A 15,205-nucleotide genomic window follows, 5' to 3' on the forward strand; every position below is an offset into this window, starting at 1 on the left:
AGTTTTAGTTGGATTTAGTTTACTTTGAATAAAAATGTTTCAATGGTAATACTTGTTGAATACTCATGTTAGGTTCCAGTGAACTTTGTCCCCTACTAAATATCAAGATTGTTGAAGACTTTATTCGGGTTTTCTGTCTCAGATTTCTACCATCCTATGCTGCCCAATGCTCAGCAAATATCTAATGGAGAAAACTGTTGATGTTTTCAGGACTCCTCTACCTGTAAAGCCAGCTCACCAAGAAAGGACTCTTGTCTCTGGAAATTAAATTTGTCTAATCATTTTCGTCTCTACAGCTCTATTATCTCTTTAAAAATAGGATATTTATAATTTATTTTTTTAAAGCTGTTGCTGTTTTACTCAGAAGCAGATGTTCTTAGGACTATAGTCTTAAGTGAACATTTTTCTTACAAATTAAATTTTAAAGTTTAATTGTTCTCCAGTTCAATTTTTCTCCATAATTCCTTTTACCACACAAAAATATGCTGTATTATGTGAACTGTGAAACAATGGCTTATGTATTAATAAAAACTTATTGTGGAAATACTTTAAATATTAGTCACCATTAAACTAAATGGCTCTCTCTTGGCTTTTGCCAGTGATAAATAGCTTTCTTTTCAACAATAGTTTTCAATGTTTGCCCATTCTAACTTCTGGTGATAAGTAATTTATTTTGGAACCAATTTATTATGGGAACCTAATTGGAACCTATTTCAGAACTTTGATGACTGTTGATTTCAACTAGAAGAGGCTTAATTTTATAAGTAAAAAATATTTGTTTCAGTTCTTTGAAGTACATCTGGAAAATATGAGGCTTTAGATTAATTTTTATTTACATTTTTGAATAAAGACTTAAAATGTATATTATTTAATTTAGGTGATTTTCAGTTTAAATCAATTATGATTTTCCCATTTTAGTACATTTTGCTTAGTAAACCTGTACTTAGGAATGTGAGAACTAAATCATACAAAAATATCTGGACATTTTGTTAGTCAAGCCAAGATTAAACACTTGTATTAATTTTTTTGTGTATATTTACTTAGTATACCTAAAATGGCAAATCAATTATATATTGAATTGTGAATAAAATGAAATATTTTCCAAAGCTCAACTGTTACAAAAATACGGTATTTCTTTCTTCAAATTAAGTGATTTAAGAACTCTCACTGTACAATTTTCTCGAACTGAAAATTATTTAAAGAAAGAATCTAAATGAAATCTGAACTTTCAAGTAGGCATAATTTAACACTGAAGGAGAGCGGTGACACAGTTGGGTGATAAAAACTAATCTGTAGGCTATAGGTTTAATTCAGTATGTCATACAGTGAAGTACAAATATGGAGTGGTTTAGTTTTTACCAGGAACTTCTAAGGACTTTATACTTTGTCTTATCTTTACTCTTGTGCCGAGGGGGAAAACTTAAACTTGCTGAATAATGATAGATTTCTCAGTCCAGTCCCTTCAAAGTTTTCATATTTATGGTTTAAAATCTAGCTCAGTCCAAAAATACGGATATCTTAGCTTCCTTCTTCCCACTTTGCATACTGGTCTTAAGTGTAGCTACCAGGAGCTGTCCATGGTAGGCAAAAGCATGGTCTGCTCTTTGTCCCATGCCATCTGTGCCACTGATGGCAGTGTGTGTGTGTGTGTGTGTGTGTGTGTGTGTGTATTGGGGGGTAGGGACATAAGTCTGCTTTGGTGTCTACTGACACTCAGGTAAGAATGATGGCAGTACTCCCACTCTTGGTCTTGGCTAATTCTCCAAGGCTGACAAATTAAGTCTGTTTACATCTGTGTGATCTGGTAACCCCAATGAGGATGCTAAACAGGTTTTGGTTCCCTGTGACTTCTGAGAATTGTCAAACATGGCAGGCAGCATTTCCTTTGTCCTGACTCAAATACTTGGTGAATGCCCCTCTGAATGTGAAGTCACTGAATCTCTTACCTGTCTTGGGCAGTGGTAACTAGTGCCCCTATTAATGGGTACAAAGGCCTGGCTTCACTCTCCTAAGGTAGCCTGCCAGGGCCTTGCCTTCAGTAAACCCCCACATCATCTACACTGTGGATTGAAGGAATGTAGTGAGACACTGTCTGGACCCCCTGGAGCTCATACACACTAGGGCAGCTCTCTCAATGCTACAACTAAGCTTTCAAACTCCAATTCTTCAAGCCAGCTGAGCACTTGCTGTTATCAACTTCTGCCAAGAGGCAGAACTTTGCTCAAGGTCCAGGGTCAATGCTCACACTCCACAAGCAAGTCTTTTGGGGGACTCCAAATGTGAAGGGATGCGAAGAAAAGCCCCACTCCCCCTAAACACACCTCAAAAAGATGGACGGGGATGTGGTAGGGAGCATTTACATGGAATTTGCTCTCTACAAAAGGCAATAGTCCCTGCCCCCTCACAAGGATTTTTTTTTTTTTTTTTATGGACTAAGTGGGTGGGACTGGTTGGTGGAGAAGATTCTACTGAACTTCCCATACTGTGAAGCAAAGGCAATTCTCTGCACCTAAGAGGAGAAGTGGAGTGTGACTTTGGACTCAGGTGTGAGTCCAAATCCTGGTCAAAAATCCTTCCTTGGGAAGAGGTAAAGGTCTTACTAAGTGAATTCCAGCAAATTCATATCTAGCCAATTCATACTCTACATTTTACGATGTTTGTTAAGAATGAACTCAGAAACCCTTTATTTGACTTTAATTTTTAACTTTAAAAAGCATTTTACAAAACTGTATAGTACAATTTTTTTTCAATTAAATCTTTATTATTGAAAGAGGTCAATGGGAATAAAAGGGGATGTATGACTTTAATTCTGGACTGTCTGAATCATCTCTTAATACTTTCTACATTTAGCCTATCAACTTTTCTAAAGGAAAAGAATTTCCAGTATCACATAAATGTCCAGTATGAATAATATTTTATTCTCATTTGAAATAACTTAAATCATCCTATCTAATAATAGACAAACATCGTAATTAACCATACCTCTGCTATGCTTCCCATTGGCTAATCAGGGTGATATGCAAATTAACTGCCAACCAAGATGGTGGCTGGCAGCCAGGCAGCTGAAGCTAACAGGAGACTTGCTTGCTCCAGTGATGGAAGAAGCCAAGGTTCCCCACCCGCGGCCCAGCTCTGAGCTGCACTCTAAGCAACAATGTTGCAATTATAGAACCTAAACAAACCCCAGATACCTGCTTTCAGCCAGCTGGCCTCGGAGCTGGTGCCACAACAAAGTTTCAAGTACAGAAGGTAAATAAATCCCAGAATTTAAAAAAAAAAAAGACAAAAGGAGAGACTGGGAGCTTCAGTTGCAGGCTTGGCCGGCCTGAAAACAGCCCTCAGCCCCTCATCCAGGCTGACCAGGCACCCCAGTGGAGACCCCCACCCTGAAGGGGGTGCGGGTAGCCTGAAAACAGCCATTAGCCGCACATCCAGGCTGGCCGGGCACCCCAGTGGGGACCCCCACCCTAAAGTGGGTGCAGGCAGCCTGAAAACAGCCATCAGCCCCTCACCCAGGCTGGCCAGGCACCCAAGCGAGACACCCACCCTGATCTGGGACACCATTCAGGGCAAACCAGCCGACCCCCACCCGTGCACCAGGCCTCTATCCTATATAGTAAAAGGGTAATATGCAAACAGACCCTAACAGCAGAAAGACTGGGAATGACTGGTCACTATGACACACTGACCACCAGGGGGCAGATGCTCAATGCAGGAGCTGCCCTCTGGTGGTCAGTGAGCTCCCACATGGAGGAGCTCTGCTCAACCAGAAGCCAGGCTGATGGCTGCCAGTACGGCGGTTGTGGTGGGAGCCTCTCCTGCCTCCTCAGCAGCGCTAAGGATGTCCGACTGCAGCTTAGGTTTGTTCCCTGCTGGCAAGTGGACATCCCCTGAGGGCTGCTGGGCTGCCAGAGGGATGTCTGATTGCCATCTTAGGCCCAATCCCCTGGGGAGCAGGCCTCAGCCAGCAGATGGTCATCCCCCGAGGGGTCCCAGACTGTGAGAGGGCACAGGCCGGGCTGAGGTATCCCCCGCCCCACCCCCCCCAACCCCCAGTGCACAAATTTTTGTGCACCGGGCCACTAGTCCTATATAATAACAGCCAAATATGTAAATCGACCAAACGGCAGTAGCTATGATGTGCACTGACCACCAAGGGGCAGACACTCAATGCAGGAGCTGCCCCCAGGCCGCAGGCCCCAGGCCAGCCAAGGTGGGTGCCAACAGGAGCCCCCCAATTGCCCTGCCAGTTGCTCCGCAGATGGGACCTGATTGTTGGCCAGGCCTAGGGACCATACCCATGCATGAATTTTGTGCACAGGGCCTCTAGTAATTTAATAACAACTAATGATTGTGTAGCACTTTATAGTTTACAAAGAACTCTCACATAGATCCCACAACAAACCCTTGATATTTGCTCAACATTTACTTTTACTTTTAGTTTAACTGTTATTATTTCCCCATTTCATGGATGTGGTCAGTAATGCATGGTGAGGTCAGTGACCTGCCCTATCAGGACCAGGGCTTTAACTCAGGTTGTGAAATAAAATTTCTGGGTCTTTTCCACTATGTTTGTTTTACACACGTCTACAAGTTCTGTTCTTCCCTAGTAGAGATGATGTGTTCTCAGTATGAAATGTCTCATGAGTTAATTCTCTGATAGTGAAACCTGGACACATGTCTGGGTACCTTACTCCATAACTCTCTCCTCCTTGTGACCAAAAAGCGTGTGTTCAAACCACTGGCCAGGATCAGCAGGCACAGGCATGTCTGGCATGTCTCTAGGACCTTGGGCCACAGGCCAAACCACAAATTGTAGAAGGGGAAGTTAAGAAAAGCCAAGCACATGAAAGATTTAAGTCCAAGTTCCCTTTGGATCCCAATTCCCTGGGCACTTTAAAATGAAAGCTTTGTTTGGTCCTGAATTTATTTGTATCTAACATAAGAGCTAATATCAGTGAAGCCTCTGAAGATATAAAAACATTTATTCATCCAGCAAGAGTGAGTTTTCTCGCCAATAACTTTACCATCAAGTGAAGTAACATGCCATGTTTGGCCGCCCGCAGGGGTCATTATGACTTCCAGAACTATCGCAAGGGAGCACTGGGCAAGGAGGCTGGAGCTCAAAAGCGACACATGTATGCGCACTGTTACCATAGCTACAACAAGAAAGGCCTTCAGAGCAGTACTTTCCCCTATGAGCAGTGAGATTAGCCTTAGGTGATTTAGAATCACTGGGGTGAACAATCCTAGTTCTAGCCACAGGGAGTCTTCATGGTTGCCATGAGTTTCATCATGTAACAGGAAGCAGAATGAGGGATAAATGATTTCTTTATGCTCAATAAAGTTGTTACTGATGTTCTATCAGTTAACCTTTACTCTCAGAAGCTGCAGAAGCTTGCAAAGTCTTCAAATTATTCACCCCCGCTGCCAGCAGATTGTTGGAATTAATGGCCATGGTTAGTTTGGGTATAACACACTAGAGGGTGATCAAAGGGGGAGAATGTCTCTCTTGTTCCTGAATTTCTGAGGCAGGATCAGGGTAGCGCTATGGAGATCATAGCAAATGAGATCCCCCAGGGCATCCCCACAGCACTTGTGACCTCCCAAAGCAGGCTTTCTAAGCATGAAATCCGTTCCAACTTGCCTTCCAATGTCTGCATCTCCCCTATAGCACCGCTCCCTGCCAGGGTGGTTTGCAGTCTCTACTGACAACTTTGTTGGGGACACAGTCATTACAACCTGAGGCAGGTGATTCCATCAGCAAAAAACAACCAACACTTATTGCGGGTTACTCTATGTGAGACACCGTAAGCGCCCTGTAATTTCATTTCATCCTCAGAATGACCCCGGAAGGTACATAACTATTATCATCATCTCCGTTTTACAGATAAGGAAACCAAGGCTTAGGGTGGTAAAGGAACTCGTTGAAGTCACACAGCTATGACTCGCTCGTCAGGACTCAGGGATACATGACCCTAAAACCTGAGAGAGTGTGACACCCTCGGATTTCTTCCCCTGGAGCTGACGTCTGTCTCCTTGTATATATTTCCATCCCCTGGTCCTAGTTCTATCTTCTCAAGACTTGTCCATGGAAAAGTCTTCATTCCTCTGCCACAGCTTGAAAATTTTAAATAGAAACAGAAAAGCTCTTCAGATAGCTAACATGGCTCTCAGGACCTTTTGTGTTCTGTTCAGACCACAGGGTGCTGTTTCCACATGTCCATTTTTCAGCCTGTCCTAAACCATGTGTGTGTGCTGCTTGGCTTATTACATCAGCTTTCTAATGGGGCTCCCTGCTCTGCCTTCTGCCATACACGCAGGAGCCATGGGAGGCCTGAAACATGTCAGATCACTTTAGTACTCTGCTCAAAACACTCGGGATTCTTATGTCATTCAAAGTAAAAGTATTATCTTTATAGCCAACTTTGAGATGATAAAGCCCATGATATGGTCTGCAGCCCCATGCTCTTCTTTTTTGCTCTTACAGCTCCAGGCACTTACCGTCCTGCTTACTGGTCCCTGAACATGCCAATCATATTCCCAACTCCTCTCCCTGGAAAGCTCTGTCTGAGTATCCACTGGCTTCTTTCCCAACTCTCTTCCTACCTCCCTTCCAACGTCACCTTCTGAGGGAGGCCGTCCCCAACTCCTCTACTGAAAACCTCTTGCATCCCTGCTGTTCCCGCTCTTCCCTCCTTTCTGTATTTCTCTCCACAGCACTTCTCACCACCTGACTTGTTTCTTTTTTTTAAAAAAATATATATGTATATTTTATTTATTTTTTTACAGAGAGGAAGGGAGAGGGATAGAGAGTTAGAAACATTGATCAGCTGCCTCCTGCATACCCCCTACTGCGGATGTGCCCGCAACCAAGATACATGCCCTTGACCGGAATCGAACCTGGGACCCTGCAGTCCACAGGCTGATGCTCTATCCACTGAGCCAAACCGGTTAGGGCTAACTTGTTTCTTTTACTTACTCCTTTGATATTTGCTTGCACTCTCCCCTCACCCATATATGAGAATGCAAGCTCTGTGAGGCCAGGATGTTTTACTTTCTAAGTTCGGTTCTAAGGTTAAATCATATAAAACTGGCCCACAAAATGACTGCAGCATTTAGGTCAACCTACCATGCCCCCAGCACCGAGAGCAGCCCCTGGTGCAGAGTAGCTTTTAGTAAGTAGTTGGTGAAAAATGAATAATTTATTCATGTACTGATACTAAAAATATTGTAAGAACTTTCATGTACTTTATTATTTCTGGTAAGGACTTAATCAACTGGTCAGGTTTCTGGTATCTCTGTCATCTTGATCCTCTGTGGAGCTGAATACAGATGGATATGCAAATAAATATTAAAAGCACTTGTGTTGATACACTGAACCAAGCTTTTAATTGCATGACTTGGTATTTCCTTCATAGAAGTCAATAGTAATTTTGCCACTCAACTGTCAGAATCAAAACTTCCTGTGGTTGCAAGGGGCAACTTCCCTGTCAACTGGTAGGATTTGTCTGGATACAAGATAAGGTGCTTTAGACAGTTTCTGCATTGTCACCTGCCACAGACTGACCTTCTGATCTTATTACCCTGTGTTTATACAGAGGAGTGGGTATTGTTCAGAAAATGATGATGAATTAATAATAATGTCCCACTCGAATCTGTAGCTTATAGTGAACATCTAGCTGGAAATCTCTGCATAAGCAACATTTTTTACGGGACATCATCTCCTGTTGGCAGATCTGACATAGCTTATTTGGTTTACTTTTACAACATGTGAGCCACTGTGCTTATAAAATGCCAGGAATTCTAATGCTGAGAAATAGAGATGCTATGATTAAATACATTATACGATATAAGAATATCTGGGATTATTATTGCAGGACTGATATAGTAATCCCTATTGCTGATCACTGGCACTGTGGAAATTTGTCAAGCCCAAGTCATCCCTCCCATTCCCAGTTCAAATTATTCACCGTTTATTTGCAGTACCTCTTACGGAAAGCTGAGGGTTTCATTCTCACATGTCGAGGGCAAGGAGACAGCTTGAAAATTTTAAATAGAAACAGAAAAAGCAAGTATTTCCCCCCCATTTTAAAAGCCCCTTAAGAATCACCAATCAGCAAGAATTCTCACATTCATCCACAATTTCATATAAAGCATTAGTTTTTTTATACCCACAACAAAACATGGACCTGCAGAAGTTTTCAAACAATCCTCCAGCAGCTTCATGCGGGCCTTCTGGAGCTCGGGGCTGTCCCACTCCTCTTCGTCCACTCCCCAGTACAGATCTATGACCTGGGGACCAACAGAGGAGGCAGCATTAGTCCACCTGGGGGAAACTGTATTTACCTACGAGCTTTATTCTCATGCTCAATGTTAAGCTAACACGACTTTTAACTTTTCTTCTTGCAGCATTTTTCCCTGAGAGAGGGAAAATGATTTTTAAGATCCTTTTTTTTTTTTTTTTTTTTATCCCATGATGGGTTGGGAAATGAACATGATCATTTCTTATGTTCCTGATTACACTGTTGACGTGGGCCCAGAGAAAATGAAATGTTAAATGTCAGAGGCTTTGCAGTGCAGGCTTTCATTATATTGAAATGGGAATAGGACTTCAAAAAATGTTTGAAAGCAGCTGGGATATGGTAATACATTATGTGAGACAATTAAATAACAAAGTATGTTGCTGAATGTCTTTTAATATAAGAAGGGAAAACCACGATGGGCATCACTATATACTGACCTGAAGTTAAACATCTACATTTCTTTTTCTTTTCTTTCTTTCTTTTTAAAGAAAAGAACCTGTTATTATTGTGGTTTATCGCACGGGGATAGACATGTTGTTTATGTCTGTGTTATCTACAAGCAACCTTGCTTTCATCAATATATACCTGAAAACCATGTATTGGGAAGCAATGAAAGGTATGCCTTACTAAGAAGTGAGGATAATAGGAGCTTCTATCTCCTTACTTCAAAGACTACAGGGAAGATTCTGAGAGTCTGTAAAAACTTTTGCAAGTACACGCTTTGAAAAATTTGCTATGGAGAGCAGTATGGGTTTCACTCCCTTTACTCAACTGCTATCGGCATAAGGTAAATGTTTCCAATCGTAGCTTTGAAGATTTCTTCTTTTCCTTTCCTGATTTCACACAGCAGGAAAAAACCCCTCCCCTCCTTACTGGCTGTTTGTGTGGTGTTCAATGAGATGGAAGCACAGAGCAGGGGTCCTCCACGGAACCCCAAGGAGAGGCCGGGGATTTTGTGTGCTTCCCAGGCCATGGCCCCACACAGGTGTTTTTATCTATCTGCATTGAAGGTTTCAGACATATAACAGCTTCTTTAAAAAATATTCCCCCAGCCCAGTCCATGAATTTTATAATATACTAGAGGCCCGGTGCACAAAAATTTGTGCACTCGGGGAGGAGGGGGGTCCCTCAGCCCGGCCTGTGCCCTCTCGCAGTCTGGGACCCCTCGGGAGATAACGACCTGCTGGCTTAGGCCTGCTCCTGGGTGGCAGAGGGCAGGCCCAATCCCTAGGTGCAGTCTCTGGTCAGGTTCAGAGCAGGGCCGATTGGGGATTTGGGGCGCCGCCCCTGGTCATGCACAGAGCAGGGCGATCAGGAGGTTGTGATGCCACCCTCAGTCATGCTCAGGGTAGGGTCGATTGGGGGGTTGGGGCACCATCCCGTCACACTCAAGGCAGGGTCGATGGGGAGGTTGTAGCGCCACCCCCTGTCACGCACAGAGCAGGGCCAATCAGGAGGTTGGGGCACTGCCCCCTGTCACGCACAGAGCAGGGCCAATCAGGGGGTTGGGGCGCTGCCCCCGTCACCCACAGAGCAGGGCCGATCAGGGGGTTGGGGTGTCGCCACTCTCACACTCAGGGCAGGGCCTATGGGGAGGTTATGGCTCTACCCCGTCACACAGAGAGCAGGGCCCGTGGGGGTGGGGGTGGGGGGTTGGGGCGCCGCACCCTGTCACACACAAAGCAGGGCCGATCAGGGGGTTGGGGCGCTGCCCCCTGTCACACACAGAGCCGCAGGGCAATCAGGGGGTTGGGGTGCCTTCCCTTGTCACGAACAGAGCAGGGTGGATAGAGAGATTGTGGCCCCGCCCCCTGTCACACACAGAGCCTCAGGGTGATCAGGGAGTTTGGGTGCTGCCCCCTGTAACGCTGATCCCGGTGCCGAGAGGCCTCAGGACTCCGCTGATCCTGGTGCTGGGAGGCATATTACCCTTTTACTATATAGGATAGAGGCCTGATGCATGGGTGGGGGCTGGCTGGTTTGCCCTGAAGGGTGTCCTGGATCAGGGTAGGGGTCCCCACTGGGGTGCCTGGCCAGCCTGGGTGAGGGGATGATGGCTGTGTGCAGCTGGTCACACACCCTTCAGGGTGGGGGTCCCCACTGGGGTGCCTGGCCAGTCTGGGTGAGGGGATGATGGCTGTTTGCAGCTGGTCACACACCCTTCAGGGTGGGGGTCCCCACTGGGGTGCCTGGCCAGTCTGGGTGAGTAGCTGAGGGCTGTTTTCAGGCTGGGGGTGACTGAAGCTGACAACCACTCCTTTTTTTCTTTTTCTTTTTTTTTATTCTGGGCCAGCTTTAGCTTTGAGGCTTGGCTCCAGCTCTTAGGCCTCCGCTGCTGAAAGTAGGTTTCTGGCCTTTGCCTACAATGTTGCGATCCTGCTGGCTGAAGCCAGGCAGGTTTCTGGGGTTTTGTTTAGCTTCTATGTTTGTTACATAGTTGCTTGCAGCTCAGAGGCCTGCAGCGGCAGGCGGGGAACATTGGAGTCCTCCATCACAGAAGCAAGCAAGCCTCATGTTAGTTTCAAGCTGCCTGGCTGCCGGCCGCCATCTTGGCTGACAGTTAATTTGCATATCGCCCTGATTGGCCAATGGGAAGGGTAGCGGTCGTACACCAATTACCATGTTTCTCTTTTATTAGATAGGATGAAACTATCAGCACTGATTTTGGGTTCTTCCCTTTAATCTACCTTAGAAGGTTTAATCACAATATTAAGGAAGGGTATATCTGAAATCATACCATCACTATCCAATATGAGAGCCTTTAGCTGTGGCTATTTAAAATTCAATACAAATTAATTAAAAATTCAGCACTTCAAATGCTCAATAGTAACATGTGGCTACTGACTACCATGCTGAATGGCAGAGATATGGAATACTTTACCATCATATAAAGTTTAATTGGACTGAACTGTAAATTACTGAGATTCATATACTGAAATAATTAGAATAAGATATTTCGGCCATCTGCCAATAAACTATCAAAATAAACACACACTGACTGCAATGCTAACGCTAACTCTTAGTTGTGCCATGCATGAACTAACAACTACATGTAGAGACTGTTCTCCATCCTTTTGGCTGACATTGTTTGGATATATCTGAGGAAAGGTCTGATTTAGAACAAATTGAAGAGAAACAGCAATGTATTTTATGAATTTGTAAATATGTAAATATGAAGATTAATATGATATATATATCTGTTCTTCTCTCACCTTCTTTTAATGACAAAATTATATAAAGTAATAATTATAACAGTATGTCAGTGGGTCTGTAACATATATATAGACATCACATATGTAACAATAGCACAAAAGGGAATCGGGTTACATAGGAGTAATCTTTCTATAGCTCACTGGAATTAACTTAGCATAAATTATAAGTAGATTCTGATAAGATGTATATGCCATAAAATAACTACAAAGAAAAAAATTCAAAATAAGTGAAAAAATCATTAAAGGAATTAAAATGTTACACCAGAAAATATTCACTTAATACAAAGCAAAGAAGTAAAGGAGGAACAGAGGAACACAAAAGACATGAATCATAGAAAAAAGTAAAATGGCAAATATAAATCCAACTACACCAATAATACAATTAAGTGTGATTGCATTAAACAATCATGTCAAAGGCAGATCAGGTAAAAATAACACCTACCTATATGTAATCTAAAGGAGACACACTTAGCTTCAAATAGGTTGAAAGTAAAAGGGCAGAAAAGGATACACCACACAAACAGCAGCCATAAGAAACCTCATGTCTATACTAATATCAAACAAAAGAGATAGGAATGAGAAGGGCCATTTTATGATAAAAGGGTCAATCCATCAGAAGATAAAACTATTATAAATGTATTTGCTACTAACAATAAAGCATTAATATACATGAAGCACAAACTGACATAAATGATGGGAGAAACAGACATTTCAACTATCATAGTTGGAGAGCTGAATATCTGACATTCGATAATGGGAATAACAACTAGAAAGAAGATCAACAAAATAAGAAGAGCGGAATAACACTCTAATCTAACATTTCTATAGAACAGTGTATTCAACAACAACAGCATACACGTTGTTCTCAAATACACATAAGACATTCTCCAGGATAGAACATAAAATAGGTCATAAAACAAGGCCCTATAAACTTAAACAGATTTAAATTATATAAAGAATGTTCTCTGAATATAATGCAAGGATGTTAGAAGTCAATAACAGAAAGAAATTTGGGAAATTCACAAATATATGGAAATTAACACAATCTTAACTTATGAATCAAAGAATAAATCCCATGGGATTCAGTTAAAGCAGCACTTAAAGGGAAATTTATAGCTGTAAGCACCTATATTACAAAAGATTTCAAATCAATAATCTAACTTTCTACCTTAAGACAGCAGAAAAAGAACAAGCTAAAGCAAGCAGAAGGAAAGAAATCATAGAGTACAATGGAAATTAATGAAACAATAGAGAAAATCAATGAAACCAAAAGTTGGTTTTTTGAGATCAACAAAATAGACAAAACTTTAGCTGGGTTGACCAAAACAGCCCCCCCCCCCCAAACAAACAAACAAAAGAGCGAGGAGACTCTCAAAAATTACTAAAATCAGCAGTGAAAGAGAGGCTATTACTATTTTTACAGAAAAAAAATTAAATAATACTATGAACAATTGTATGCCAATGAATGAAGTTACTGAATGAAATTGACAAATTTCTAGAGAGACACAAGTTACATAAATTGACTCAAGACAAAATTGAAAATGTGAAGACATTTTTAACAAGAGATTAAATAGTAATTTTTAAAAACTGTACAAGAAATAAAGCCTAGTTCCATATAGATGTGCTGGTAAAATTTACCAAACATATAAAGAAGAATTAATACCAATTCTTCACAGCCTCCCAAAAATTAGAAGAGAACACTTTCCAATGTTTCTATGATACCAAAGTCAGACAAATAAACCAAAAAACTATAGAGCAATATCTCTTATGAATATAAAACAAAAATACCAGAAAACCTATTCAGTAACATATATAAAGGACTATACAACACAGCTAGGTGGAATTGATCCCAGGAATGCAAGGTTGACTTACCATCAGAAAATCAAACTAATAGGATATACTACATATTAATAGAATAATGGACAAAAACCATATGAGCATTCTCAACAGACAGAAAGGAACATCTGATAAAATCCAACACTCCTTGACGATAAAAACATTTAACAAACTGGGAATAGAGATTAATTTCATAAACCTAAATAAAAGGCATGCATGAAAAGACTACACCTAATACAATGCTGTAATTAAGAAAGACAAAGCTTTCTCCCTAAGATTAGGAACACGAGAAGGATGTCTACTCTCAGTGCTTTTTATTCAACACTGTACTGAAGGTTCCAGCTAGGGCTTAGGCAGGAAAAAGACATAAAATACATTGAGATAGGAAAGGAAGAAGTAGGTCTATCTTTATCCAAAGATGACATGATCTTGCACAGTTAACCTTTGAACAACATGGAAGTTAGAGGTGCTGACCCCTAATGCAGTAAAAAATCTGAATATAACTTTTGAGTCCCCCCAAAATTAACTACTAATAGCCTACTGTTGACCAGAAGTCTTACTGATAACAAACTACTGATTAACACATTTTGTATGTATGTGTTTTATAAGCTAGTACTGTATCCTTACAATGAAGAAAGCTAAAGAAAGGAAAATGTTAAGAAAATCATAAGGAAGAAAAAATACATTTATAGTATTTATTGAAAAAAAATTCACATATAAGAGTACTCACGTAGTTCAAACACATGTAGTTCAAAGGTCAACTATATATTGAAAATCCTAAGGAAACCACTAAAAATCTGTTGAAACTAGTGAGTTGAACAAGGTTATAGGATATAAGATCAATATACAAAAATCAGTTGTACTTCTAAACAATAGCAACGAACAATCAAAGATGAAATTAAAAAAATTAAATTCCATTTAAAAGCACATCAGAAAGAACAAAAGGAATAAATTTAGGAAATGTAAAATTTATACTCTGAAAATTACAAAACACAAAGAAGATCTGAATAAACTGAAAAACATCTCTTGTCAATGAATTGGGAGACAATGTGTTAAGTTGACAATATTTATCTACAGACTTAGTGCAATCACTATAAAACTCTTAGTTGACTTATTTACAGAAATTGACAAGCTGATCCCAAAATTCATATGGAAATTCAAGAGACCCAGAATAGACAAAACAATCTTTTGTAAAAGAAGAATAAAGTTGAAGAACTCAAACTTCCAGATTTCAAACTTACTATAAAGCTACAATAATTAAAACAGTGTAGTACTAGAATTAGGATATCTAATAGAATAAAATTGAGAATTCAGAAATAAATCATCACACTTAGGGCCAACTGATTTCAACAAAGGTGCCAAAACAATTCAAAGAGGAATAGTTTTTTTCAACAAATGGTACTGGGGCAACTGGATATCCACATGGGAAAGAATAAGTTTGACCCCTACCTCACTCCATATATAAAATATAACTCAAAATAGATCACAAATATAGAGTTAAAACTATAAAACTGTATTTTTTTTTTAAAAAAAATATATAGGGTATCTCTTTGTGACCTTGGATTTGACAGTGGTTTCTTAGACATGAGAGCAAAGTATAAGTAATCAAAACAAAAAAGATAAATTGAATTTCTTCAAAATTAAAAAGTTTTGTGCTTCAAAGGACCCATAAAGAAAGCAAAAGAGCACCCTCAGAGTGAAAGAAAATATTTGCAAATCATATATTTGGTAGTGGATTTGTATCTAGAATATATAAGGAACACCTACAACTCAATAGTAATAAGGCAAATAACCCAATTAAAAATGGACAAAAAATATGAGTGGACATTTCTTCACAGAGTATATACAGAT

At 40.8% G+C, this 15,205-nt stretch overlaps 1 protein-coding gene across 1 annotated transcript in view; it reads right to left on the reverse strand.

The window, feature by feature from the left end:
• Window positions 1–15,205, reverse strand: part of NWD2 (NACHT and WD repeat domain containing 2) — a 147,096-nt gene that overhangs the window by 66,048 nt on the left and 65,843 nt on the right. The window contains exon 3 of the mRNA XM_081097727.1: window positions 8,179–8,295. Coding sequence (XP_080953853.1) covers window positions 8,179–8,295 — 117 coding nt within the window. The remainder of the gene's footprint in view (window positions 1–8,178; window positions 8,296–15,205) is intronic.

This window comes from Myotis nattereri (assembly GCF_964212035.1).
Source record: "Myotis nattereri genome assembly, chromosome: 1".
NCBI lineage: Eukaryota > Metazoa > Chordata > Mammalia > Chiroptera > Vespertilionidae > Myotis > Myotis nattereri.